Here is a 26,941-nt window from a genome sequence, read left to right as displayed (position 1 = left end):
AAAGACCAAAAACAAATCTTCAGCGCACACCTGCTCCCGCACTTTCTGTTCATGGGACAAGGAGAGCGCGAGAGAGAGAGAGGACGAGAGAGAGATCGCTCCTATCCATCACCCACTGAGGCTCTTTGTTAACAGCTCACCGTTATGCAGTGTTAAACAGATAGATCCGTCCATGAAGGATGTACTGTATATGACAGCATGATCGCCTACGACCAATTTTAGTTACGTGAAGGTGAGAAACATTCCACTTGTGATTGGGAGCGTGTGCGTGTGTGTTCACAGCTGCATCGTGGCTCCCGTAGAGTTAAATGAACCAGCTTTTATGAGCTCTCACCTCTTTCGTGCTTTTCTCTCCGGTTATAATAGGGAAAAAATCATTCAGGAACCAGCTTTGGTGATAGTGAAATATGATAGTCCCAATTAATACACTGCGTTATACAAGACCTTATTATTTGCCCCTGATCGGGGTGTTTTATGCATAATGGTTCTAATCTGTGGCCAGTGGTGTGATACGAATGGTCAAATGCAGGCTGGAGGCTTTTCTAAATCCTGTACATGTGTGCTCCCATGTATGAAAATTGTATTTGGCTGGTCCACACAAATGTGCACCAACCCAGTGTGTGAAGATGGTATTTCATGGTATGTGGAGAGTGGCAATGGGGGTAAGGGTTAAAACAAAAAGAGGAAGATGGGGGTGGGTATGTTTGGAATCTTTTCACCAGTTTATTAACTTGGTAAACAAACCACATTCATTAGGCTGAAGCTTACAGAGAATATCCCCCATGTTTACATTGAATAATATTTACATAGTAACATAATGTCTGCAGATCCAGCTAAATTACGCACACAGCCAGCTCTCCCTAAATATTACATTTGCAAACACACGACCAAACACGCACAGTAGATTATAGAGGCACAAGCGTTAATTAACACACACACACACAGAGAGGCACACAGAATGCATTTAAAGTTCACCTGGGCTAAGTACGGTAACTAATGTCTTAGAAACGCACATACAAAGTCAATTAACAAACGCCAACGTGATGCCTGCTGGTGGGTCATGAATATATTTGCATAAATACTGACCGGACCTATTATTATTGTTTATCAAATTAGCGGGCACACACAATGCAGAAAATAGGTCAACTGCTTTTAATTGGACGCAGCTAAACTTTCTAATGTACCATTAAAAAGAACTAATAACCCAACTTCTACAACAATTTGTGTGCGTGTATGTGCTTGCGTGTGCATGTGTGTGTGGGTTTGTGTGTCCACTGCCTTGACTTCTTTGACAACTGATATTAACCATTACCACATCAATGACTTTTTAATAGGAACTCATTTCCATATGTAATCTCAATGTCGAGACATCCTGGATGTGTGTGTATGTGTGTGCGCGCGCCTAATGCCCTCAGTGCTTTGCACTTCTTAGGGTCTCTGACGCATACAGAAATAGGATCTGCCCCCTATAGCCGCCTTTGACTCCCTCTCATCTCTCCCCCTCTCCTGTCCTTTAATCCCCTCTGCCCATCAGCCATTCCCTCGTCCCCTCTGCTTCATCTCATGTCCTTTTAATGATGTACAAGTTCATTATCATGATAGACTGTCTTCAGGTCATATCTCCAGACAATACGGATGACCCCTGTTTGCTGGATAACCCTCATTTTGTACAATGACATAATTTAGTTTAAAGTATAGGTATTTTCAGCTGTGGATGTCCAGTTAGTGCTGAAAGGTTGTAGTCACTGGTTTCAGCTTCCCCAATTTTGAGGAATTTTCTGTCCACTCTGGGATAATTTTCCCCGATAATGTGTTAAAATGTATCTACAGCTAATTCCACTGACAAGCAAAAGCGTCTTTGCTTGTGACTCTTGATGCCTTACACAATCACTAACATCTCCATTCTCACTACTGTATATCCTTCTGTTTCCATGGGTGCTGTAACTGGTAAGCACAGGAGACGTGGATAAGTCCCCTACCTGAGAATGAGCCATTCACACTAATGAAACACACTGCTGCTTCAAGTAATCAGAGCATTACTCATATTAATCAGTCGATTGCTTGATTAATCCACAACCCCAATAATTTTTCAATGGCATCTTTAGTGTGCATTTTCTTTTTTGCTACATCCTCTATTTAAAAAAAAAAAAGGATTAAAAAACTTATTTTATTGCGTGATTTTATTGGCAGAGTTCTCCCTACCGTGCCTAAGCATTTTTGCTTATCACCTAAGCCAAATTAAGTAGAAAAAACATGTATAAAATACAATTGATTGTTTTCTGAAATTTCAGGAAAAAAAGCATCAGTTTATCCTGCGGCATGCAAACTGAAACATGACGAAAATAAAACAAAACAACAAATAGCATATGGTGAAAATATGTCCCTGCATACACACATGCACACAGCACGCAACAATTACTCTGTCTGACCACATACACAAGCATGGCAGTACTGGAGTTGGCTTGCTGCTGGGTCCTAAAGAGAATCCCTTCTCGAGCGGTGTATTTACAGTTATTCTGTTTATATACCGTTTGACCCAAGGGGTTTGTCCATTATCATTGATGTTCTTAGTAGGTTATACATGTATTTATTGCATTTGTAGGTATATATAATTACATATATTACACATTCATGAGTAGTAATCAACTTATTTAAATTATGGTGTAAGTAAGTGATGCACTTCAAGTTATTTCAGTAAGATCTATCATAAAGGTTACCAGTGTGTTTGTTTCAATGCAATGTCAGAAAATGTCTTCATATTAAATGGCGTACATGTTACTATATGTACTATGTACCTGAAACAGAATATATTTATATATTGCCTGTTCTGGTGATGATACCCCCTGCCACGCTGCCCACACACCGCATCAACAGTTGTTGCTCTAAATTAAACTGCTTAATTATTGCAATTAAACTGTGTGTGTGTGTGTGTGTTTGTGCACGTGTGTTTGTTATCGTCTGTGGATGTGTAAGAATGTGTTTGTACGCAAGTGTGTCTGTGTGATTAGGCTGGTATCTAAGCCTTTACTTGTATTTATACATTCCCATAAATGTGTGAAAATGCTAATTTCCTGCATAGGTGTGAATCAAAGAGCAGCAAAGACTGAATAATTGCAAAGTGTTACTAAATTTGAATCTGGAAGAAATGGAAAGAAGTGATTATTCCTTAAAGTCAGCCGATGTTAGAATTTAAACCATCATGCGTCTAAGCTGAGGATTGTTTCAGTAGACATGTAAAGTCTGCCCATTGATGCACACGGACCTGGCATGCTCCCATTGAGAAGTTTACATGCCTGAATAAATTGATCATAATCTAGGTCTGTTAGTTTGACTTTGTGTAACAATTTCATTCACATTAAGGTTTACATGACATCTGAAAAAGGGGATTTATTGCTTTCGTCGTAGTAAAATCAAAGTACAGGATATGGAGGGGCTTCTGTGATTGAAGGTCAGACAAGCCTTACAGTCAGCACCACTGAACAAACATACTTGGTTGTGAACGTGTACGTGTGTGTGTGTGTGTGTGTGTGTGTGTTATCTCGGTTTGTTAAAGAAACAAGATGAATCCAGTTTTGGAAAAGGTTTGTGGTTTGGTCTCTGCAGGGGGTATCTGTGTGTGCCAGTGTGTCTTAATTTGCTGTTGGATACATATTCATGTTGACCAGATGGATTGATAGCTCCGAGCAGGAGCTAATGATGCTTGTGTGTGTGTTTAAAAGTGTATTTGTATGTGTGTATGCCTCCGTTTGCATGTGAGGAGAGTGTTCACTGGTGTGTGAAGTCGTGCCTTTGCTGAAGAATGTCTTTTAATAAAGTAATATTTCTTCTTGAGGCTTAAAGTTGATCTGCAGGGGGAAGGGCAGGAATCGACAACAATCAATATTTTTAGCTTCTAGTCCTGAACTTCAATCGTATGTTCCTCTTGTTTAACGTGACTCCTTTTCCTTGTTATTCCAAACTGCTGCTGTGCTTGTAACAATGTCTGCTGGGATTGCTCAGCAAATACCTGCAGATCCAGAGACGACAACAATCAGAAACTGTGAATCTTTGGTATTGTGAAGAGGTAAAGAGAGGGGAAAACATTAATTATGTTGAGCCAAACATAGATACTCAACTTAAGATATCCCAGCAAATCAAATATATCCTGAAAAATCAAAAGGAATAGATGCTTAATAAATCCACCTCCACTCACTACACGCACACACACATACACTCTCAGACTCTGTTGCTGTCTCTGACTGCTCTTTCAATTTGTTTCTCTCTCTCCCTCCCTCTCGTCTCCTCTTTCTGTCTCTGACTTCCACCACCTGAATTCTTGAACACGATCAAACTGAATGTAGGAGGAATGTATTGATCCATGTGGTGACCACGCTGACTCTCATCTCTCTCTGTGGGGGAGAAATGTGTGTTTGTACATATTTATATTCTACCCAATTATCAGTCTCCATGGGAACTAAGAAAAAGGGTGTTGTCTGCGGTAAAATCAAGGGTAGGAAGTTCACAAAAGTCACGGTGGATTTTACAGACAGGATTTTCACCCTCTTCTGTACTTTGGTGACATATTTGCATTTTTTATTGTTGCATTGGTTTCATGCAAACACTTGACATAATTGTTCAAATCAATAGTAAAAGAATATTGCAACCCTTTATTAAATAAGCATTTTGAGCGATCTGTTTGTTGAAAATACAGTTTCAGTACATACCACATATAATTGAACACATACAAAATAAAAACCCAAATAAATATTTAACTTAAATTACAAAATTGTAAAGATTGTCCTAATCTAATTAGTCTGCTGAATGCAGGGCAATATATGCAAGCATGCATGTTCACGTTGTAATCACAGCATAGTAAGATGGTTGCTCAACTCAATATATCACGTTGATTCTTGCCAAATCACATTCTTGCTATAAATTGTTGTTACTGTTATTATTAGTTATTTTTCTGAAAGCTTGACTGTATTCTCTTATTCATTAGCATCAGCCTCTGTGTTTCGCTCTTATATATGTTGTTGATTTAGATGTCTGTCAATACAAACATAGTTGCACAGAATGTATTGATTCCAGTGTGCTGACGGTGTGTGTCGTGCAGACTTTGTTGTTATTGTCAACCAGGAAAGGTGTGGCCTGCCCTAATCAATATAGCAATATATCACTAGCAAGGTGTAGGAAGCTCTCGGAGCAGAGGTTTGTCGATTTGGTTGGTTTTATCTTGTTTAGGTACTTAGGGGATATATTGATAATTTGTTAGAAATAACTAAAATAACGTCTTTAAAGCTATTTTTTTTTATTTCTATAAAGTCAGTGAGTGAATAGGCTCTAAGCTGCTCCTGTACATAAGATCATGTACATTCTGATTGGATGCAGATGCGATGTTGTGTAATAGATTACAGATTATATCTACATAAAAATGATCCTATTATACCGCATTAAATTCTTATTTTCCATGACACAAGGCAACATACAGCTAAGCATGTTGTATGCATTGGGGTGGCATGATGCATGACGTGCAAGCAGGGGCGTGTGTGTGAATGTGTGCACATTTGCAGGCCCAAGGACAATGTCAACCAGGCTGTTACCTTTTTTAATATGTCAAAATAGAACACACTTCTATTGACCAGATATTAAATTTTTTTTTTATTTTTATACAAAATGTGTGGTTAGGAACAAAAAACTGTTTTGAATACATTTAGATAAGCTCCAAACATGTATGCTCTTTCCCCGTCTCTTGCCCTTCATATATGTACTTTAACATGCTTAGCCACGTGTTGACTCGTGTTATGGAAAAAGGGTTTTAGTGTAGTTTAATAGGATCATCTTTATGTGCATCTAATCTATAATCTGTTAAACATTATCGCCCATAGCAGCCAATCAAAATGTGTATCTTGCCAGAAGAGATTAAGATAAGTGGGAAGCCTTAACACTCTTGTGTTGTGTGTAAAGGGCCAACTTGTGTATTGGGCTGTGTCGATTCATATCCACGGTTCACATACATTGGCCTACATTTCCCCACTCAGACTAAACACACACAACGTTCCAGGCAGTGTGGTTGTGGGTATCCACACGTACACAAGGCCATTACATCGTGGTCACACAGAAATTTAGCAGTTCCATCCTTTTCATCTCCCAACATGGAGATAGAACAATTTCCTTTTCTCATGAATAATCACTCTAACCAAATATTTCTAATGTTTTTTTAATTCAGGATATTTCCACAGAGACAATGTAATGATTAATACTTAAGAAGTTGCATTAAAGGGCTTAATATAATGAAAGACACGAATTATACTAATTTCGAGTCTGATATGTGGACGAGGTTATGAAAACACTTTTTGTTTGATTGGGAAATGGAATCATTATTGAAATGGAAATAATTGAAGCAGTGATGTTTCATTTATGTGTTACTAATAACAGACCAAACCTCAGTATGAACTCAGCCAGCTTGACTGTTTTTACGTGCGAGTGCCACAGAAGAATTTACAGCCTGCGTGTGCAAACTAAAAGGGAACAAGCGTGAAAATGTGTGGTCATGTTTGCGCTGTTTGTGTCTCATTTATGATTTAAGAGCCTTTTACCATTTCAACAGCGGCTTTCAGTAAAGCTTCCAATCACCTCAATCAATTGGTTCTGTCACACTCCTTCAAAGCAGCCACTTGAAAGCTCTCGTCTTTTTCTCCTCCCACTCTTGTCATCCTTTTATCCATAGGCAGAGCGGCGACAGAGCGCTATAGGAAGCGGTTTATGTCATGAGTACAGCCACACATTATGTAGAAATCTGCCTTGTTAAAGTGTTTGTTTGTTCATGCCACTGCAATTTCCGGGCTGACATGCAGACATTTCGCGTATATATAATGTCAGCTAATTTACATAATCATCACTAAGCAGGACAGTCATTATGAGCAGCCTTTTACATATAGCACAGAGTTTCAGTTCTCGTCTTGTCTCTGCGTGCAACACGCTTCGAGTTCCCTGAAGGTTATTGGAAAAATGTGATCAAGTGGCATATATACTGCAAAAACAGCCACATGTTCAACTCAAACACAACACAAACAACTTTCCTTCTGTTGCCGATTCCTCCTCCTCCATGTCGCTGCCTAATAACATTTAAAATGAAGGGTTGTAGGTTAGAAGGAGCACATAGGAAAACTTGTTACTAATGAGGCACCTACTAAAAGATCAATAATGATGGATGAGGTGTCCGCAACATTCTTTAGTCGTTACCATTGGAAGGTTGTCGTGTCATGTTGAATATTTCCCTCAACCACACACAAACACACACACACACACACACCCTTCTGTCTCTCGCTGACATCACTCAACTTGCCCAACGAGCATTTGGCAGAGAGCTGAAGTGACGATGATGATGCCTATAGGTGATTGTGAGGCATGCAGATGGTGTGACCCTTGACCCCACCAAAAAAGGGCGATATCGCTCTTTTGACCTTCATCGCCTGCCTTCTTTCCATCTGCTTTTGTATTGCCTTCCCTCTGTGCTTTCTTTACATCGCACTGTCAAAATTGTTAATAGCTCTTAGGAAACATGTTCTGTCCTCCGCCCTTGTTTATAAGGGTGCTGACATTGAGCTATTTCACAAAGTAACATGGAAAAAAAAGTTACACCGAGGGTTAGAAATGTGAACACACACGGGTCAAAGCCCAGTGGAAAACTTAATTAGCCTCTTTTATGGATACATAGTTTTTTAACAATAGGAACCATGACCTCCTGTTGATCTACAGGACTGTTGTACTGAAATCTTCTGATGGTTGTGACTAGGGAGGTCAGGGGTTCATTTTGCTTTAGAACTGCTGCTTTTCAGGTGGTTGGAGCTCAATAGTTAGTTCGCTCAAGGTTACTTTAGTGAGGCTAATAACACATCAGTGTACAATATCGTAATAAGTGAAATTTAAGAAATATGAACTGCCGGCATTATACTTTTTACACACAAACTACATTTTGACAAGGCTTTATATTTATACGCTCTGTCGTCATTGGAAAATGCTTGATACACATGTACATTCCAGCCCAATTATTATTGTGATCCCTCGCCCTCTCATAACACACAAACACCAGAGGAAGCAGCTGTGAAGTGTGTGTCAGGGCAGATATGACAGATAAAGAGGAGAGCGTAAGCCAACGTTTCCTGAAAAAGAATTACCACCTTGTCTGTCTTCTTGGCCAACAATAACACCATCGTTAGACCCAACAAAACAGGGGACAGCAGGACAAGAGGGCAGATCACTGGATTTGTCTAAACTCCTATACGGTATATGGCTCTGGCCTAGAGTAAACAACTAAAGAGGTATTTCAAAGCAAACTATGCCCAGTCTTCCTGCCTTTGCTGTGTGATGTAAATGGGGTGCTGGAATGTTGTGGAAGGGACCAATTTAGATTATGCTGCTCTTTGGTGCGGGTCTGGCCTTTTATTGAAAGACAGGCATTTTCTCAAAGGAAGCACATGGCCAGTGTTGTCGTGCGACATGGCTGTGACGTGGAAAGTGACGCTGCTGGTGTGGTTCAGTCTGAGGAAAACATCCACTCCTGGGGGGGTTGGACTGTGGCAGAGGGCAGAGACGCATGAGGGGAGGGACGGTTCTTTTCAGCCCAAACAAGCTGACATTAGCTGCCCTGGGAGTGTGTTGTCACAACCTGCCTTCAGGCTCAAAAATGACAAATGTGACAGACATTACGGGGAAAACTCAGCAAATCAGCCGTCATATTAATATTTCTGAACAGACATACAAATAAATAACATGCCTCTGCCAGGAAATGAACCTGCAGCTATTGCAGGTATTCCTTGGTGAGTCTGCTGAGCATTCTCGCAAAAATACAACGTGCCAATGAAGGATCGGAAAATAATAAACTAGCCTAGTATCAAGTGATGAAGCACTGAGCGAGATCTCAGATGGATACTTATTTACTATATGATAACCTTTAGATTTGATGTTGTGGATGTTTTTGGTGGAGCTTTTCAGACATGGCTGGCTCCAGAAAGCATTAACACATTACACACTTAATGCCAATGATGATGAGCTTTTTAAACTCTTTGGCTCTCCACGATTACGCTGTCATCATCTTTAATCTATCTGGCGCATACAACACATACACACACAGTGTTTTTTTTTAAACTCCGTCCAATTAGCCCTGCACCATCTTGTCTTTGGGTACTGAATGACCACATGCATCTTTGTCTGTCTCTGCCGTCTAATGATAATGATGGCTGTGTGTGTGTGTGTGTGTGTGTGTGTGTGTGTGTGTGTGTGTGTGTGTGTGTGTGTGTGTGTGTGTGTGTGTGTGTGTGTGTGTGTGTGTGTGTGTGTGTGTGTGTTTGTGTGTGTGTTGTGTGTGCCTGCGTGATATGATGTGTCTTAACACGTAGCTTAGGCAAACGGTCAACCATTTCCAGACCTACAGCCAAATGACAGTTAGATCATTAAGCTGAGCTGAGCCGAGCTGCTCTAATTTAGCATGAAGATGGTCGATAGTCACTTCTGATTGCAGGACGCGTGACCTTCACAACCTGAAACGTATACGTATAGAGCTGTCATTTTTAAAACGTGTTGGGTTTTATCAAAGCCTCTGAGCATTTAGATAATTACACAAGACTCGGTTATTCTAAATACACACTGCTCCAGAGAGGTTGCAGTGATGTCATGGGTGTTGTTTGCTTACCTTTGAGAAAATTAAACATCTTGATCACTACATCATGAAAAATATTCAATACAAATACAAATCCCATTTCTCCGTACCATTTATTCGTAATATATGTTAATTTCAGTAACTAGATCCCATCTGGATAAATGTTGTTTGGCTTTGCTCTCGCTGCCTCCTAGAAGGCACTAAGAGAGCTCATACCTCCGCCATGGATGAGTGTGCCTTGGTTTTGTAGTTTTGCAGAGAGAAGAAATGTTTTGGAAATACACAATTGGGCGTGGCCTACATGGATGGATGCTGATAAATATAGATTTTGATAGATTTTGATTCTAGTATGTAATAACACCATTCACTCTTTGTGCTGTGTGTCTGTCCAGAGGGAGTGTGTGAGATCTGGTTGACCAGTGAAGACACAGGAGCCTATGGCAGAGACATTGGGACAGACCTGCCCACGCTGCTGTGGAGACTGGTGGAGGTGATTCCGGAAGGAGCCATGCTGAGGCTGGGAATGACCAACCCGCCGTATATCCTGGAGCACCTAGAGGTACACACAGCCTACACTCACAAACTCACCCATACATACACACACAACACCCTTTCCACTGAGATGTACCGTCCATCCTAAACAGATCTAAAATATACAGTATTTTGTTGTTGCCCTATTGTCCTCTGATGCTCCCCCATCTCGTGGGCAAATAAAAAAATTTCCTTGACTTAATAAACTAACTGCCTTTCTGTTTTGCTTACCAAGCGGTTTAGCTGTAACGCTCGCACTCCATTCATTAGTGCAATTCATTCTCGCTTCTCACTAATGAGTCAATTAAGGACCATTGTGTCCTCTTTAGCAACATAATTTTATCAGCCATTATTGTCTCCCCTAGTGGAACAATGGACATTGTTAGTCTCTCTCTCTCTCTCTCACACACACTCCCTCTCTCTCCCTCTCCCTCTTTTCTTTCTATTATGCATGTCTGTCTCTGTTTCTCTCACCGACATGCTATTCCTATCATTATCAAAAATCTCTCCTGCTGTCCCCCTCTCAGTCAGTCCTTCTTGATTTATTATCCAGTGTTAAGGCAACTTATTATCACATGTTATCGCCACTTTCCACCATTGATGGATAATAGGTATCGTCAGCCTCCTCTTCCTCTCGAACACAACACACCAGCTTGGAGGGGAGGAAGCAGGGGGAATTGAATGGGACAAAGGCTGGGGGTGAAAACAGTCTGAGCTGTCTTTGGCAAGATACTGCATTTGTTGTTCCCAGTTTTCATTTTCTAGATGGTTTCACAAAAAAGACAAGGTGGAAACATCAGTAATTTGAACAATTATGTCTAGTTTGTAAAAACATGGACTAGGAAAATTGTTAGGGCGGACTGACCACAATATGGTTGGTATGACCAGGGGAAACATTAACACAACCCAGTGCATTCTGGCCAATTGTGTCCCATCATAACTTTTTCTGTCTACATTTTCAATAAATTGCACACAACAGGATGGAACCATAGTGTCCTTTAGAAAAATTAAGTGTATTGGTGACAACATAATGAAAATCTCCATGCAAACAGGCCAGCTGTGTGTAAAACAATGGACTGTTACTGTTCGCTCCGCTGTCCATGGATTGTGCTCCGGACTTTGACCGGGAGCCAACAGTGCACAGCAGTGCTGTGGATACAACCATCAATAAGAGTCCAGCGTGGCCATAAAAGTTAACAGTAGTACATTCAGGTTAATGGATGACCGCTGGACCCAGAGGGTTTTTTCTGGCCCATACTGAGTAATCACATTTTGAAGCTGATGTTGGTTCCATGCCCAATTTCTGCATGTTTATACCCAGAGGAAGAGGTTTCATATAATTCAGTGTACTTGGATTCGAGTGAAGAAAAAACTGTGATGTCTAACACAGCTGTTACCGCTTTCATCAACTGTGGTGTTTACTCTGGAAACACCCCTGTTTGGATGTATCTTAAGAGGATTATTGAGGGAGGACATTTGGCCAAATTTGAAGGAAAAAGAAGTGAATAGGAGAGGTGGATTGGGATTGAAGCGATGATGGGGGCTCAGGGATGAAATTCTTCAGATTTAATGCATCTGGTTTAGTTGTCAACGCTCATTTTTAACTAGATGTTAGCAACGCCACATATTATTTTCACTAGCTTTGTGTTTCCAGTCTCATCCCTTAGGGAAAGGCTTTGGAAAGAGCAGAGGAAGGAATGATTCATGGGGAATGGGAGGACACGAAGAGATGGAAATGGGAACAACAACCCAGAAACATTTAAAAACAGACAAAAAAGTTTGAGACGGGGTAAAAACAGGACAAATCCCTGGAATCAAACAATCAAAGATGAATGGAGAGAATAGATGAGTAAAATGAGGGCAGAAATGAGAAAATGGGGATGAAGGCCCTGGGATAAAGACAAGGGGTTGAAACGAGTGGGAAAACTGCTGTGGGAAGCAGCAGTGGAGGTTGTAATTAACCAGGGGTTAATGGAGGTGGCTAATTGTCCCCCACATGTATAGGTAGGCTTTCTGCTTGGCTACATTACAATTAAAAACCACCCTCCTAATGATAGAGAATAACAATTAACTGATAATTAGAAATATACTAGGATGACACACTAGCCTGTTCTGTGTGTGTGTGAGAGAGAGAGAGAGAGAGAGAGTGTGTGTGTGTGAGTGTGTGTTAAGAATCATTTCATATGCTTCCAATCCTTTTATTGTTCACGACCATGCATCCAATTGAATTATATCATTTTTTTGCTTTAATTCCTCAGTCAATTAACCTACATAGAGAAAGATAGCAGCGCTCTTCTTTAAGTTATCGTCGTCTTTGGCTGCTCTTCCCCCCTGTTACCTTTTGTCCTTTCCTTTCTTGTCCTCCCTTTGCCTATCCTTTCTTCACATCTATTTCCTATCCTTCCTATACTTCTTGGCCTTCCTTCTCCTCATTCGCAACTTTGAGAGTATAAATTACGGGGTTATTGTGAGCCCTCGTACCGCTCGCCGCTCTCCTTCTGACTCCTCCTAATACAATTCTTGCTCTTTGATTATGTTTCTCCTCCCGTGTTCTTCCACCTTCCCCTGCTCCTCCTCCGTCACTTCTTCATCTCATTTCTTTGATCTTCGACTTTTATAAAGCCCCTTCTCAGTCACAGACCTCTCTCCAGTTCTTGCCAGGAGGATGCAGATTACGGCGATTACGATGATGACATGATGCTTAATGGCAAATCTTTGCACCTCACGTGAGCATTTTTGAAGTAAAGGCCAAATTACACTCCACTGTCCCAACACCAGCACTTTCATAAAAGCATCACACCGAATGGCTTTGATTGAAGTAGAAAAGGCCAAGTATCCTCTCCACTTCCTCGGAAAGATCACACTCTCCAAACACACACACACAGCCACACACATTCTGATCAGCATCTTTCCTCTCTCTCCCTCTCACACACAAGCACTGTTCCTGGCTGTTTTTCCCCCCTTTTTTTTCTTGTCATCTGATACACGAAGACAACCTCATAGTGCCATTTGCTGATTGGAGCAGTTAAAGTCCCAATCACCTCTCATGGGCCACTTGTCTATGACATTTTAGTTGATTGCATTGCACCATTTTCTTTTGAGGTTTTAGATGTAACAGGAAAAATGTCTCCATCAGTGCTATTTTATGTTCTTTACCTTGCTGACATTTTTCTCTATATTTCTCTTGTGTTTTTCAGTTTTTACCTATTGAGCTCTTTCTTTTTCTCTCTTTCACTGAAGTTCTCTCATTCTCTCTTTTGTTCCCTCTGTCCTTCCTTCCTCATCTGATCGTATGGCATAGTGTGTGTGTGTGTGTGTGTGGGGGGGTTACAGAGTCTGGATACCTGTGCATGTGATTGCGCAAGCATGTGCGTGATTGAATCTAGCATGCCAGGAGACTCGGTCAATGAGGTGTGAAAGTAGCCTCCTTCTATTCCAGCAATCAGACAAGCTGAGATGAATGAAGCAGGAGTTGTCCATTAAACATCCTCCTCAGAGTTCATGTCAGTTTGAACAAAGATACGTCACACGTGCCACTGAGGATCTCTTGCATAACTGTGCGATCAAAGAAGGGAAATTCAACATCTTCCATGATTTACAGGTGGCTCACAACCATTCTGATAACTCCAGTTCTGAAGCAATAAGGATGCTCTGTTCTTATGTTGTTCAGTCTTACTGTATGTCATTTCAAGCACACTGGGAAACCTGGACAATCTCAATCATCATAGTTATCCTCTAATTTCTGCAAATCACTGCAGTTGCTCAATTCTGTCCTCATATACAACCCAGAGACAAGGGGAGATGTGTGACTGTCCACTTCATTCCTGCTGGGCCCTGTTGAGCATGAAAAACACACGCACACACACATTCACACCTTCAGCTCCACGTATGTGTGTGCACGTGACTCTTATGTGCACCCTCAGAAACACCCTCTAAGACCATTATCAATTTAATGATGCCTTTGGGTGCCTCTTCACATTAGAGGCCTAATGTAGCATTGTGTGAGGGACCCAGCACCAAATGAAAGCTCACAGAAAATCTATTTTCTCGTGCCTCTAAATTTGAATTATGCACTCTAAATTACTGCAGTGACTTATGACTTTGGAATATGACAGAGAGAGTTAAATACCCAATTTGTTGTGGCAAGAGCTGTTTTTCTAGCTGCACAAGGGATCTAAAAATGAATTAGGCACTTCCCGAGGTGAGTGAAATTAACCTACTGTTACTCGTTTCATCGTATGAGGTTTAGAACATAACAGTGAACATAATGAAGAAACTAGGAAAACACGAGGATGATGATGATCCAAACTTCATGTTATGCAAAGCTTGTGTGTCTTTTGTCTAACTCGAACAGTCAGATCTCAACTTGCAGTATAACTTTACAATGTACAGATGCACTTGATTTCCATTTTCTGTGCAGCAGACTTCACAGAGGCTTCTGCTCTGCGTGAGGCATTGTGAGCTTGCGAAGTCCTCCAGGGGAAATGAAGTGCACCCTGATGTGTTTGAAATGTGTAATACCACAGGGAGCTCACTCTCTATCTGCTCCCGAATACACTTCCCGCCAACTGTATTTGTGTGTGCCAGCACACACACATTGGACTTATTATCTTGGGAGCAGCTTATAGAATCATTTTCTCTACAAATTCCCCTGGGTAAGCGCTGCTAATACTCTGCCGTTTGTGTCTGTGTGTAGTGCCTGGGTGCTCCCTGTCCCGTGTTTGTATAAGAACCTTATTCTGAACCAGACTGAAACATATCCTTTCTGTATGCTGGATCTCTAGAGAGTTAGAGCGTATGTGCCTTTGTGTCACTTTCTGTCACAATTATCACACAATTATGAAATTTGTTTGAATATTTTCAAACAATTCTAAAACTCAAACACATAGAAGTAGCAGTTGCCTCAGGATCTGATTGCTCACTTTCTATTTAAAGAATCAGACTGTGGAACGCTGAGACAGCAATATTCCACCTGAAAGATAACTACAAAATGTGGTGCAAGTCACACAGTGAACCTGTGATTTGGAAACAAAAGGGAAAATGAGTGATGGAGGAGAACAACAGGGAAAGAGGAAGAAACAGTCATCATACAGAATATTCTACTTGAATTTTGAGCACAAAACTTACAGGGCATGCATATTTCTCATCTTTGGAGAGAAGGGTTGGAGGAGAGAGGGGGGTGTAGTGTGGGAGCGAGAGGGAGTCATTCCCAGTTGAGGTTGTTTGGAGTCAAACTACCTTTTATCTCCCCTCCCTCTGTTTTTCGATATATGTGCTTTTCATTCCTATCTGATTTGAGGGAGAAGATATCAGATGCTTTGAGCTAAGCCAGTTAAGATAGATCCTCTCTGCTGAATGTGTGTATCTGGGCTGATCAGCCAAAGATGAAAGGATCGCGTGTCTGTTTGTGTGAATGAGAGATATAGGCCCAGTGGGGGGAAGGGAAAAAGTGGCACATGGAGTGAGAAAGAGTATTATGGTGCTTGAAACACTGACGAGCACGATTACTACAAAAAAAGTTTCTTGATTGGTTTGTCTAGGCACATTGAATTCAGCTTTGAGCTGGATGTTTCATTCACCCAGGAGCCAAAGGATGAAAGCAGCCCTTTAATTAATGCCACTGGGCATGACCGAGAGATATCTTCCTCATCATCGCATCATTTGTACTTCACACTCACTAAACTGTCTGTCAGCAGCAGTCAAATGTTGAAAAGGGCCTTGACTCCACAGGGATCAGTAACAGGAGAGATTAATATCAGTGTATAATCATTGGAGGATGGGATCCACTCTGTCAGACAAACACACACCCATGATAAATGACCTGTGTGGATGAAAGTCCTCCCCTTATAGATTAATCCCCTGGTGCCATCAGCAGTGCCCTGCCATTCAAACAAGCATGCCATCTGCTGAGACCCATTTCACCTTTGCAACACATGCATGCACACACACTATATGGGCTAAATTATAGGCTATTGGGGAGGTGTCTTTGTCAGTAAATCTAATGAGGTTGGGGCAGCATATTGGACACTATACCAGGATGAATACTAAAAGACAGACTTTATCTCTGGCCTGTGCCTGTTTTGATCTGCACAGACTAATTATTATCAGTCACACCTTACTGGTGCTTAATTCACATGTCATGTATGAAGCACCGTATTGCCACTGTAGATCTTTGCTTTAATAGCTCAGAAAGTTGAGTGGAGATAAATATGCTGTAATTAGGACTAGGATATGTCTGTCATTTCACATAGGCAGTCTTTTGCTACTTTGTGTTCACCTCTGATAGCATTTTAATAGCGCTTTCGCACATTTGCAAGTGTCTTACACGTAAGCACACGCACAAGGCTTACTCTTGCCTATTACCAATCAAGCTCCATTTTCCAACTAAATTAATTTTGTAATTTGGAGCTTCCAGTGGTCAACCCCCTGCGGTGAGCTGCAGCTGAGCTATCTGTGTGAGTGTGTATGTCTGTGTGTGTGTGTGAGCGAGGGCATGCACACATAGGCTTTTGTGTCTGAAGTAGGGAACACTCTACAATAGATCTTAATTGAGAAGACGGACTGCAATCAGCATATACTTGTAGGAAATCATTAAATCATTTCTTCCTCCCCTCTCTTTTTCTCTCCTTCCCATAATGATTAGTATGGTAATGATTGCATCCTGATTATGTCCATCAGAAAAGTCTGACATCTGTGGTCTCTCCAGCTCTTTTCCTCAGGAAATAAAAATTGAAAGTTGGACAAATTCCCCCCAGCACATTTTGCCAAGTCCCCTATATATATGTTGAATTTAAAAAAATCTTATGGTATGTGTCCAGGAAAACTCTAAGATATGCCTCTGCCAAATGGCACAAAATGTCCACTTGTGAAATTGGTACTGTAATTACCATCACATTCAAGCTGCAGAGAGGTTTGCTTACACCAAACTGTAGACATTGCTGAAATCTTTATTTCCTCTGCACAACAACCTAAGATCTTTAGTACTACAGTACATTTCTGTTTGCTGTTTTAGTTCAGTTATACTGGGTACACTGACGCTCCTTTGCTTGATTAAACACAGCTCGACTGCTGAGACATTTCTTTAATGTGCTATATTTACATCTTTAAACTTTTAGACCATCTGGCTTTTCACCATTTTACTTTGTCTTATTAGCTGTGTACGGGTCTGCAAGCATGGGGGGGCGGTAAGTGTGCAGTATATGTTTTGCTCTTTTTTTCATAAAATATTTTCAACCATGCAGCATTTGTGTGTTTGACACTCAGGACTGCAAAATACATGTCATGTGTAGGAGATGTAGAAGATGTGCACGTCAGCTCTGCAAGCCTTGTCTAGCAATGGCTTCCGTATCTGGTTAATCCTGTTATCTCTTTCTTCACCATTTAGTCACAGAAACAAAATCAGGGTTTGATAGAAACCAAGATCTTAAGATCCAGAGCTGCGTTGGTTATCCTGACCTGGTGCTTAGCTAATTTCTCTGGAATCTTAAACCTGTTTCTGAGCAGCTCTGCCCGTAAACCCACGCATAGAGGATTCTTGTGGTGGCTTGCTTGTTGTCTAATTCATGATCTGTTTTGCTGGCTCCTATTTGAATTGTTTGACATAGCAGAAGACAATGTGAAATGTCTATAAATTCCTCATTTTAAAACTACACTGGCACAAGTGGGAAACATATCTGGCACACTACATTTACAGCTGAGTTGGTCGGTGGGTGTGCAGGTTAAAGTGTTGAAAGATCATTTTTACTATAAACCAAATAGCTGTTCAGTGCTTTTAATGTCTCCATAAAGAAAGATGATCAAGTTTTTAGTATCCAGAGGTCCAACAGCCAAAGAGCTTCACATTAAAAATATGGTCCAGTCCAGTCACAGCATATAAATAGGAGCAACCGTGGTCAGTGTACTGAACAAGCACTGGTGTGGTGCGTTTAGTGGAAAAAGAGAAATACCTCTCCACAGAGCCTTTCTCAGTTAATCATACATCTCAGTTTATGTTTTCTTTCTCTCATTTTTCTTTGAGAAGCAGACCCGTATCCTTTAGAAATGGCTTTTGATTTTCCAGATATAAAGAACCCCCACTGAAGCAGCCTTGACTCATTGGACTCTGGATCCAGTTTGTATAATACGAATCCTTTGAGATGCTTTTCTTTCATGTTTTTCCCAATAAATAAAATGAGAAATAGAAAATGAGTATGACGCTGCTCATTGTAGGTGGTGTGGAGTGAATAGAGTGCAAACAGAGGCAGGAATGTTAATGACTCCTTCATTTGACTCAAAGCTATTTGCTATTATTCATCAGAGTGTGTGAGATTTCAACCCTTTTTTATGTCGGTGTGTTTTATTCACTTAACCTTATGGTTGCATAAAAATAATCACTGAGATGAATTTTCTGGCTTCAGATTCATGCCACACAAGGCCAACTCTTAGTTTCCTTTATTCTGTCTCGCCATCTCTCTCTCCCCCAGCCCATGTCTCTCTGACACATATGCATCCCCTCTCTTCTCTTTGTGTGTCATTAGGAGATGGCAAAGATATTGAATCATCCACGTGTGTACGCCTTCCTTCATGTTCCTGTGCAGTCGGCCTCAGACAGCGTCCTGATGGACATGAAGAGAGAGTACTGCATCGAGGACTTCAGACGAGTGATAGACTTCCTCAGAGAGCGGTAAGCTTTGAATGTGAAGCCCCCATGGAAATGTTACGGTGTTCTGCTGCATATTAGTGTCCAGATGACACGCATGTAGCAGCTACATTTGATCTTCTCTGGCCTCTAATACTTCCATCTTGCATTTACACAAACAACCTTGTAATTTAAAAAGTGGGTGTGCATCTGGGAGTATTTGTGTGTGTGCATATGTGCAAGATCGTGACTCTGCTCAGATCTGGATACGATCAGGTGATATGTGTGTGTTTGTGTGTGAGTAGTTACTTTGTTGTTGCTCACAGGTGTGCATTTTTCACTCAGAATGATGGTGGGCTTTAGTTGTGAAAGCACTGTGAGTAAACCTCCTGGGGGCCTGTCTGCCAACATAATCAAGACTCTGTTTGCACTCTGCAACATTAGTGATTCTGGATAACTGGTCTCACAAAGCTCTGCTAACACTCCACAGGTCAAGAGTGGAATATCTAATACGAGATGAGATGTAGCTATTGATTCCATAGGGTACACAGAAGGTGGTAACAAAACAAATTTTACCAAATCAAAACTAGGGAACTGATTGTATCACTTGGTACGTTAACATGCGCTTTCATAACCCGGTAAGTCCTCCCTTTTGGCAGTAACACGGTTTCTAAAATGCCATGGAAACTGGAAGCCAGGCTCCAGTAACCGGGATAAGGATCCACTACAAACCTGGTTAACTACATAAAAACATACAAGAACAGCGCAACAGTGCAACCCTTTGCCTGTTTGTTCCTCATTCTCCCAAAGGATCAATACTATGTTAAAGCGATCAACACATTCTTTGTATCTGTACTTGCAGGTTTAAAAGATAAACATTTGCATTGCTGATATGGATTTGAATAGTATGTGTGGTGAATCGGGCTGATAATAATGCATATACTATACATGTAGATCTGACCTCTGACTTAATGCAAAATCTTTCTCCAAAAGTCATAATGCCAACTTAATCTTTTCCGCTATGAAAGATAATCTGGTATGAAATTTGACTATGATTAATTACCGCAATGCATGTCAGTGTTGGTAAATATAGATTGTGTGTATTGATGTGGTAATGCTCTACGCAAGGATTTGTATGAAAATGAGTTGGGGTCCAACGTCTAGGTGTTAACATGCGATATAGAAGCAAGATGGTTGTGTACAGGGATGATAACCTCTTATTTTCAAGTACGCCCTCTTCTTGTAATTTGATGATAAGCAGGCATGTTTGAAGGTAAGTAGAAGGTATTTCTGCCTGGATTGAACATCTGTGTTACACATATCTGAGAGCGATTGGAGAGAGACAGCGCTCAGAAATGATTTGACTGCATGTAGACGTGAGCGTGACCCCCCTCATCGATCCATTCAGTGATGGACGGGAGACAATAACACAAGAGCAACGTGTATTCAACTGAGCAAGGCAAGGCCGTGCTTTGCTTAATTATGTCGGTCCAGTTTCTTTTTGTACATTTGCGGTCATTAGTGTCTGCATGCTCACCCACAAGTCTTTTGATGTTACAGATTACAGGCGTTTTGTTAGTCGGCGCTGTTCTAAGTGGACGAGAATCGTGCACGGCAGCAATCGATAGCTTTCATGTAGCTACTCCATGTAGGTCAAAGCACCAGCTTAAATTCTGAATGTAAATCTGAGGGAATGAGACTTTTATTCAGGTCAGTGTGCCGTTAACTACTCTTAAATCTTTTGTGTATTTACATTTATTGACGTGGTTCTTACAGGATGAGGTCTTGCAGGAATTGATGCACAATTAAGATTCAACTCACTGCCCGTAACCAGGACGTCTGAAGGAAAGTTTTCTGCTCAACACATTTCATTGCGAGTCCATCGCCACGTTCAAGTAGAAACTATACTCTTGATTCTTGGCATTTTTTTGGCGGAATTTGGAAGTTTTGTAAGTAATTTATTTTTGCTTCAAAATAGCTTTCACAACAAACATTTTCATATGTTATCTTATCTTATACTTGTAAATGTTTTGAAGTGAGTGTTGAGCTGTCATTCTCATGGCACTGTGGTTTGCGTTTGTTTTTCTTTGAGTTGTTTTTCTTTTTCTAATTTAGAATCTTCTTCTTTTTTGTCTGTTTTCCACGACCTGTGTTCAGGTCTTTGTCTTGTGTGTTTCTGTGTGTGTGTGTCTGTGTGTTCGCGTCAAGGCTGTAATTTAAAAATTGTAATCTTGCCTGTCAGTCTTCCACCAAGCACACTTATCTGAATGTAGCTTTCAGCACTGAAGGTTGCAGCATTCCATTAAATCTGCATACACACCAACATGTTTGTGCATTTAATATCCTGTCATACAGATAAGCATCCCCCCATACAAGTCATTTTAATAGATATTCAAACAGTAACTCTCATATACTGTATATGTGATCGCAACACTGTGGCAAGCGGACACACAGTGAGATCATGCACATACACTCATTTGAAACACATAACCTCACCAGAGGACAGGGTATCACTTAAGGTCTTGTTTACCTAGACTGTCTAGTGACCCTTTTGTGTGAGTGTGTGTGACTGGCTTCTCAGTCGCTGGTGTCAGTTACAGGCACGCATACACACACAAACCAAGTGTCTGGGTGAAGCTGTGTGAATTCCATACTCGCACACATCCAGGGGTCTAACCCATTTGGCTGCAGCAGTAAGAGCTGGGGCGCAGTTCAGGGTCTGGGACAGCGGCCAGAGCTGCAGACAGGCCAAAAAACACACATTCCTTGTGTGTTTGAGTGTGTGAGTGAGTGAGTGTGTGTGTGTGGGGGGGGAGTCATAGACCGAAACATAAACAAACCCTCTTACAGCATTAGGTAAGGTAAGCTGTTTAAAGCACGTCTGTGTATAACCTGTATAGATGTGTTTATGAGAGAGATTAAAAAGAAATGAAGGTGAAAAAGAAATAGGGTGTCATGACAACTAATAGTCTGTACGTATATATAGACTTACAGTAGGTAGCAGCTATCCATTTTATTTTCTGGTTGTGTTTATGATTATGGCTCTACGAGCATTATATTCAGCTTCAGAAGCTTAATGTTCATTAACACAAATGCTTAATTGTACTACATGTCAATTGAATTCTACTCGGTTGACAAAAAGGAAGCAGCAGTGTCAAATCCTCCCAAAGGCAACCATAATATGCTAGATTTCACACTTACGTTTATGCATGATGCTACTACTAACTGAACAATGTTTTTGATAATAATGAAATAAAATATAAACCTTTAACCTCTGAAGAGGGCACAGAGATGCTAGAAGTCAGATGACAGAATAAAACTAAACCTGTTAAGTTACTTTCCAGCAAGGCACTGAAGCTACACATTCCCTGGTAAAGCTACTGTGACCGAATGGGACCTGCTATGATGGGGCAGCTTGGAGGGGTGAATGGCTACTCTCCATTACTGAACAGAGATAATTAAAACTAAAAGTTTAGTGTGTGTGGTCTTCAGCGAGCCTCTGGGGTAATGTAGCTGTTTTATCAAATACCCCTTTGTGGAGCTGTATGTAGACAGCCTGGAGAGAGAGAGAGAGCAAAAGGCAGAGAGACCTTGTGCAGGTGTGTGAGGTCAGAGCTTATCTGATGGACACGCACACACACACACACACACACACACACACACACACACACACACACACACACACACTCACAGCACGAGACAAATGGATTTCTCTTTACAAACAACTTTATGCCACCAACACTGCAGAGGTCACGAGGGGTCAAATGCCTCTGGCCTTCCTTATCAACACACAAGCACAGACCCTCCTGTTTGACATTCTTCTCTGTTAGTTCTTGAACTCTATTGTGAACTTGAGCCAACATTTTTTGGGTCATATTTAAAAGCAGCTTCTTTAGTCTTTTCTTTTCTTTTCTAAAGGCTGTTATCATATCTTGTGTGATATCATGTGTTTATCCTTCTCGTGATTTTTCAAGATTCATTCAACTGACTTGATTATACTGCGATTATACTTAATGTACTTACACTAAATCTTGAAAGTGGCTGTTTAGCCTTTTAGAAATATCTATATCATGCACACATGAAATAGTTTGATGAGAGTTGAGTTTGTTGTGTTTATGTCACAGGCGTCATCTGTGCGCAGACTCACAAACAGTATGAAGCTATAGGCTATTGTGCTCTTTCGAGATGGCACAATGTGCGACAGTTCATTTCCTTTTTATCTTCAACCACCCCAAAAAACTTAAAAGACCTTTACACGCCCATCACTTAACTTGGTATAGTTGTTTTTACATATTCACTAATAAGCTCAAGATGTATTTGCCAGATGGAATAAATCTGTCCTTGTTAATAGAAGGATGGCTGATGGAATCCCTTGATGTTATCATGTCTCCAGGCTGAGAGGCCTCTTGTCCCAGCTGCATGTCTCTTGGGGCAGGACAGTGTTTGTCCCTGCAGGCTGTGCCTCCGTTCACCTATATGCACACAGTTAAATTGTTACAACATGTGAGCTCACAAAAGACTGGCTCATTTAATTAGGTTTAATTTCTTTCCCCCTTTAAATTATAGCTGTATTGATTACATAAACAGCTTAATTATGATGATGGTAATTATTTGTCTCTCTTGCTAATGCTCTTTAATTCACCAACACAGACCAGTCGTCTCTTAACCCCTCAGTTCATTTATGAATCGGTATCCATAATGTTATCAATGAAGTGCTGTCATATGAGTACATGTGTGAATTATCTAGATGTCACATCATGTTTTAGAGTACTATGGAAGTAATTGATACTTTGAAGCTGTTTATAAATCCATCACACTTGAGTCACATACATCCAAAGGCAACTAGTGTAAAGTTTACAATGCTTTGAGTTCTATAATAGTCAATTTCTCTTGATAGAAGTGAATTGTTTCTTCTGCCATGCATAATTCTTACAATCAGCAGAGTTATTATTTCATTAAAATGGTTAATTTGCTTCCCTCTGCCAACACAGACCATATTTTTCCATCCTATTCTCTCTGCTTCTGTCAATTAATATCACATAATGAAGTACAGTCTTTATGTAATGATATATGGAGAAAATCCTGTTATGGTGGAATAAGGCTCTTATAGCGCAAGTTTAAGTGGTCGGAGGATTTTCCACAGTTGTTCCGTACTTACAGCCATAACATCTGGGGCGATTTTCACCAAACTGCTTCAAAGGATCAAGTGCGTGTGAACCACAAGGGTCGAAGATAAAACGGTTTGAAAATAATTGTGACGCGTCTGTGGGTTGGGGATTGGCTGCGAGTGTGTTGAGAAGCTGATTCTGGCTGTATTAATGTATTGAACTTCAGGGTTAGCAGGGTTGAACAGAATGGAGGGTTTGTAAGCCATTGTGTTTCGCCAAAGCAATTGATCAGGGGGGGTGGGGGGAACTGGGTGGGCGAATGGTCTTTATTCCTTTTGTAGTTCCTCTTTCAGGCAGGAGGCGGGTTTCCCTTGAGGTTGCCTATGCCTGACCCCTGAAAAACCTTTTCTATCTGAGGCCATAGAGGACCCTCCCCCAAGGAGATGCACTCACACCTCTTGGATGGCTTCTGGCTGTACATGAATATTCTTCCCGTTTAGCACTTGTCATATGCAGGCCGTGTGATTGAAGCCAAAAAAAAACAGTGGTGTGGAAAAACTGGAACTGGAAAAAGGCACAAATTGGAGAGCAAAGGAATTCCCATTAATGTAAAAGAGTTTATATAATGTTGAGCTTGCAAAGTGTCTACATTTAAGACCCCTATGAAGGATTTATAAGGTCAACAGGTGATTGATCTGTGTGAGCCTAACAGCTGACTGCTACAATGACCCTTAGCCTACAACATGACCTCCAAGGTTCCAATTCTTCCAGTTTCCAATATTTCGACATGACTCTCCCTCTCTTATCCCATTATCTCCTTACTTTGATGGAGAAACAGTTTTTTTCCTCTCCAGAAAATTGTGTTAAGTAGATCAATATCAATTTTTGCTTACTACTAACAGCTTAGACTGCCTCAGACTGTGAAGACAACCCCGTCCTTCCCTTTAAGCACCTAAACCACATTGCAGTCTGTCCTTGTTGCCCTCGCTTGAGAAATATCCACCCGTTCACCCTTACTTAGCGTGCGAAAACGTCATCACCTGCACCTGATACCATTTAATGATCTACAATTACTGAACAGGGTTTGTTCGTATTGTCTTGATGTTTACCAAGAAGACATCAGAGAAAGAGTGATTATCTGAATATTTTCCTGAATTTATTGAATTCTGAAAGTGCCTGTGTGGTCTCTGGACTTATCAGCACATTATTACCATGGATTTATGACTGGAATCCCTTTTATCCATGAAGTGATTGGAACATTTTTACTATCTAACACATATTTAAATGTGCAGGTGGTCGGAACACCCTGGTGTTTCACAGAGCTGATGCTCATTCCTTGTATTCTCAAAATAGGGACTTCAAACCTGGCACATGACCTTTTTTACATGTCATCCCTGAAAGGCCATGTCATAATCAATGAAAAGCAACAGGTGTTCAAGAGATAGAGCCGTTAAATCATGGTCAGCGTAGAATGTGCTTTTAACGTTTGGATAAAGTGAAGCCCGTCTGTAAAGGTTAGTCCCATTAAGATATGTATCCCAAACATAGGAGACTTTGGAGGAAATAACCAGGGGCAAAGGGCAATTGCCCCTTTATTCTACCATTCCAGTTTTTAGTAGGGTATCAACCAGTCGAACCAGTCAAAATATACACTGAAGGTATTTTATTATCTCATAAAAAGCCTAATTTTGATGTGAAAGATGTATGTCTCTGAATGTTTCTAGTCTTTCAGTTAACTGATAATTATTCTGATCAGTAAAGATGAAAGAAGCTAAATTGTCGGTGAACAATATTTTAATTTCTACCTTGCTTAAGAGAAAATATAACTTAAAAATCTGCTGTTTGATAAACCCACTTACTGAGCAGCATCATTTCATATTCTATAAGGATGTTCCTAGACTTTAATTCCATATGTGGTAAAAGTGTGTTGAGATGAGCAAGACATTTATCAGGGATTTCTTGTCCTTGGGGCACCCTTATAGTCTCCAGTGTGGCGCTCCTACTCCTGATTTAATGATGATAGGCTCTCTGTCTGCGTGACTCTTTGTGTTTGTGTCTGTGTGACTATCTGTTTCCAAATAAATGGCTCAGAGATAGTTGTGTATATGTTCCCTGTGTATTTACACGTTAGTCACCATTAGTCACCAAGATTGACAGGGTTGTATTGGATGGCCATGGGTTATGTCAGGTCACATGCACGAATGGCGTGACTACACCATGTGTGCACAGAGCGATGAGAGGCCCCGGATGCGTTTGTTTTTGAAGACGTAGCTTAATATTAGTTTACACACATGCACTCACACACACACACACACACACACACACACAGAGGTTTAAGGTATCGGGCAGGGCTAATGTTTCACCCAAGAGTAGGCGGGAGGGGTGGCAACTTCCCTAAAGGCATGGAAAAAAACGGGGGAAAATAGATAAGAAAACAGAGGGTGAGAGAGGCGGGAAGAGAGAGCAGCGAGGGAGACAGGTTTGCCGCCATAACCCGACACACCGGCGGGACCTGTCAACTTTTCACCCCTCCTCCCCTCTCTTCTCTTCTCCCTCTGCTTGATGAGTCAGCAGGTGAATGACGCCGTGTGGGTTTTGACTCTGTCTTTGATATGAAAGGCTTTTTTTTAACCAGGCAGGTTAAATAACAACACCACATGTTTATTGTCTCTACATTCAGAAAATGATGTGAAGGGTTAGGGTTAGGTATATAATTTCATTCAGATGTTCTTTGCATTTGATAGTAAGGAAAAATGTAAATACACAGACAACATACACGGAAGTATCTTTGACCCATTTTTGTGGAGAAAGATATCTTTCTTTGTGATGTAGTGTGCAATACAATACTGTGTATGGCAATACAGTTTTTTCCAGTCTAATGTTGCCTGTTGGTATGTGTGTGTATGTGTAGGAGTACGATAGTCCAGGGAGCAGGGAGGAATCCTCTGCTTACATGCCTACCTGTGTATGTCACAAAGTAAAGCTTTGCGAAATTGGCTCCGTTTAAATAACAGGAAACCAGCAGAGAACGCGTCATTAACTTCACAA

The 26,941-nt window shown here is 40.9% G+C and overlaps 1 protein-coding gene across 2 annotated transcripts in view; it reads left to right on the top strand.

Annotated features, from left to right (window-relative positions):
• Positions 1 to 26,941, top strand: part of cdkal1 (CDK5 regulatory subunit associated protein 1-like 1) — a 202,724-nt gene that overhangs the window by 95,659 nt on the left and 80,124 nt on the right. For both annotated transcript variants that reach the window (XR_012963802.1, XM_076152699.1), the window contains exons 9-10: positions 10,030 to 10,196; positions 18,685 to 18,830. Coding sequence is in view for 1 of the 2 variants with exons in the window: in XM_076152699.1 (XP_076008814.1) it covers positions 10,030 to 10,196; positions 18,685 to 18,830 (313 nt within the window). In the remaining variant the exon portion in view is untranslated. The remainder of the gene's footprint in view (positions 1 to 10,029; positions 10,197 to 18,684; positions 18,831 to 26,941) is intronic.

Source organism: Genypterus blacodes, unplaced genomic scaffold (assembly GCF_046128005.1).
Source record: "Genypterus blacodes isolate CSIRO-AG114 ecotype Tasmania unplaced genomic scaffold, CSIRO-AGI_Gbla_v1 ptg000057l_1, whole genome shotgun sequence".
Lineage (NCBI taxonomy): Eukaryota > Metazoa > Chordata > Actinopteri > Ophidiiformes > Ophidiidae > Genypterus > Genypterus blacodes.
The sequence above is the reverse complement of the archived record's forward strand: the minus strand, read 5'-3'. Positions and strand labels throughout refer to the sequence as shown.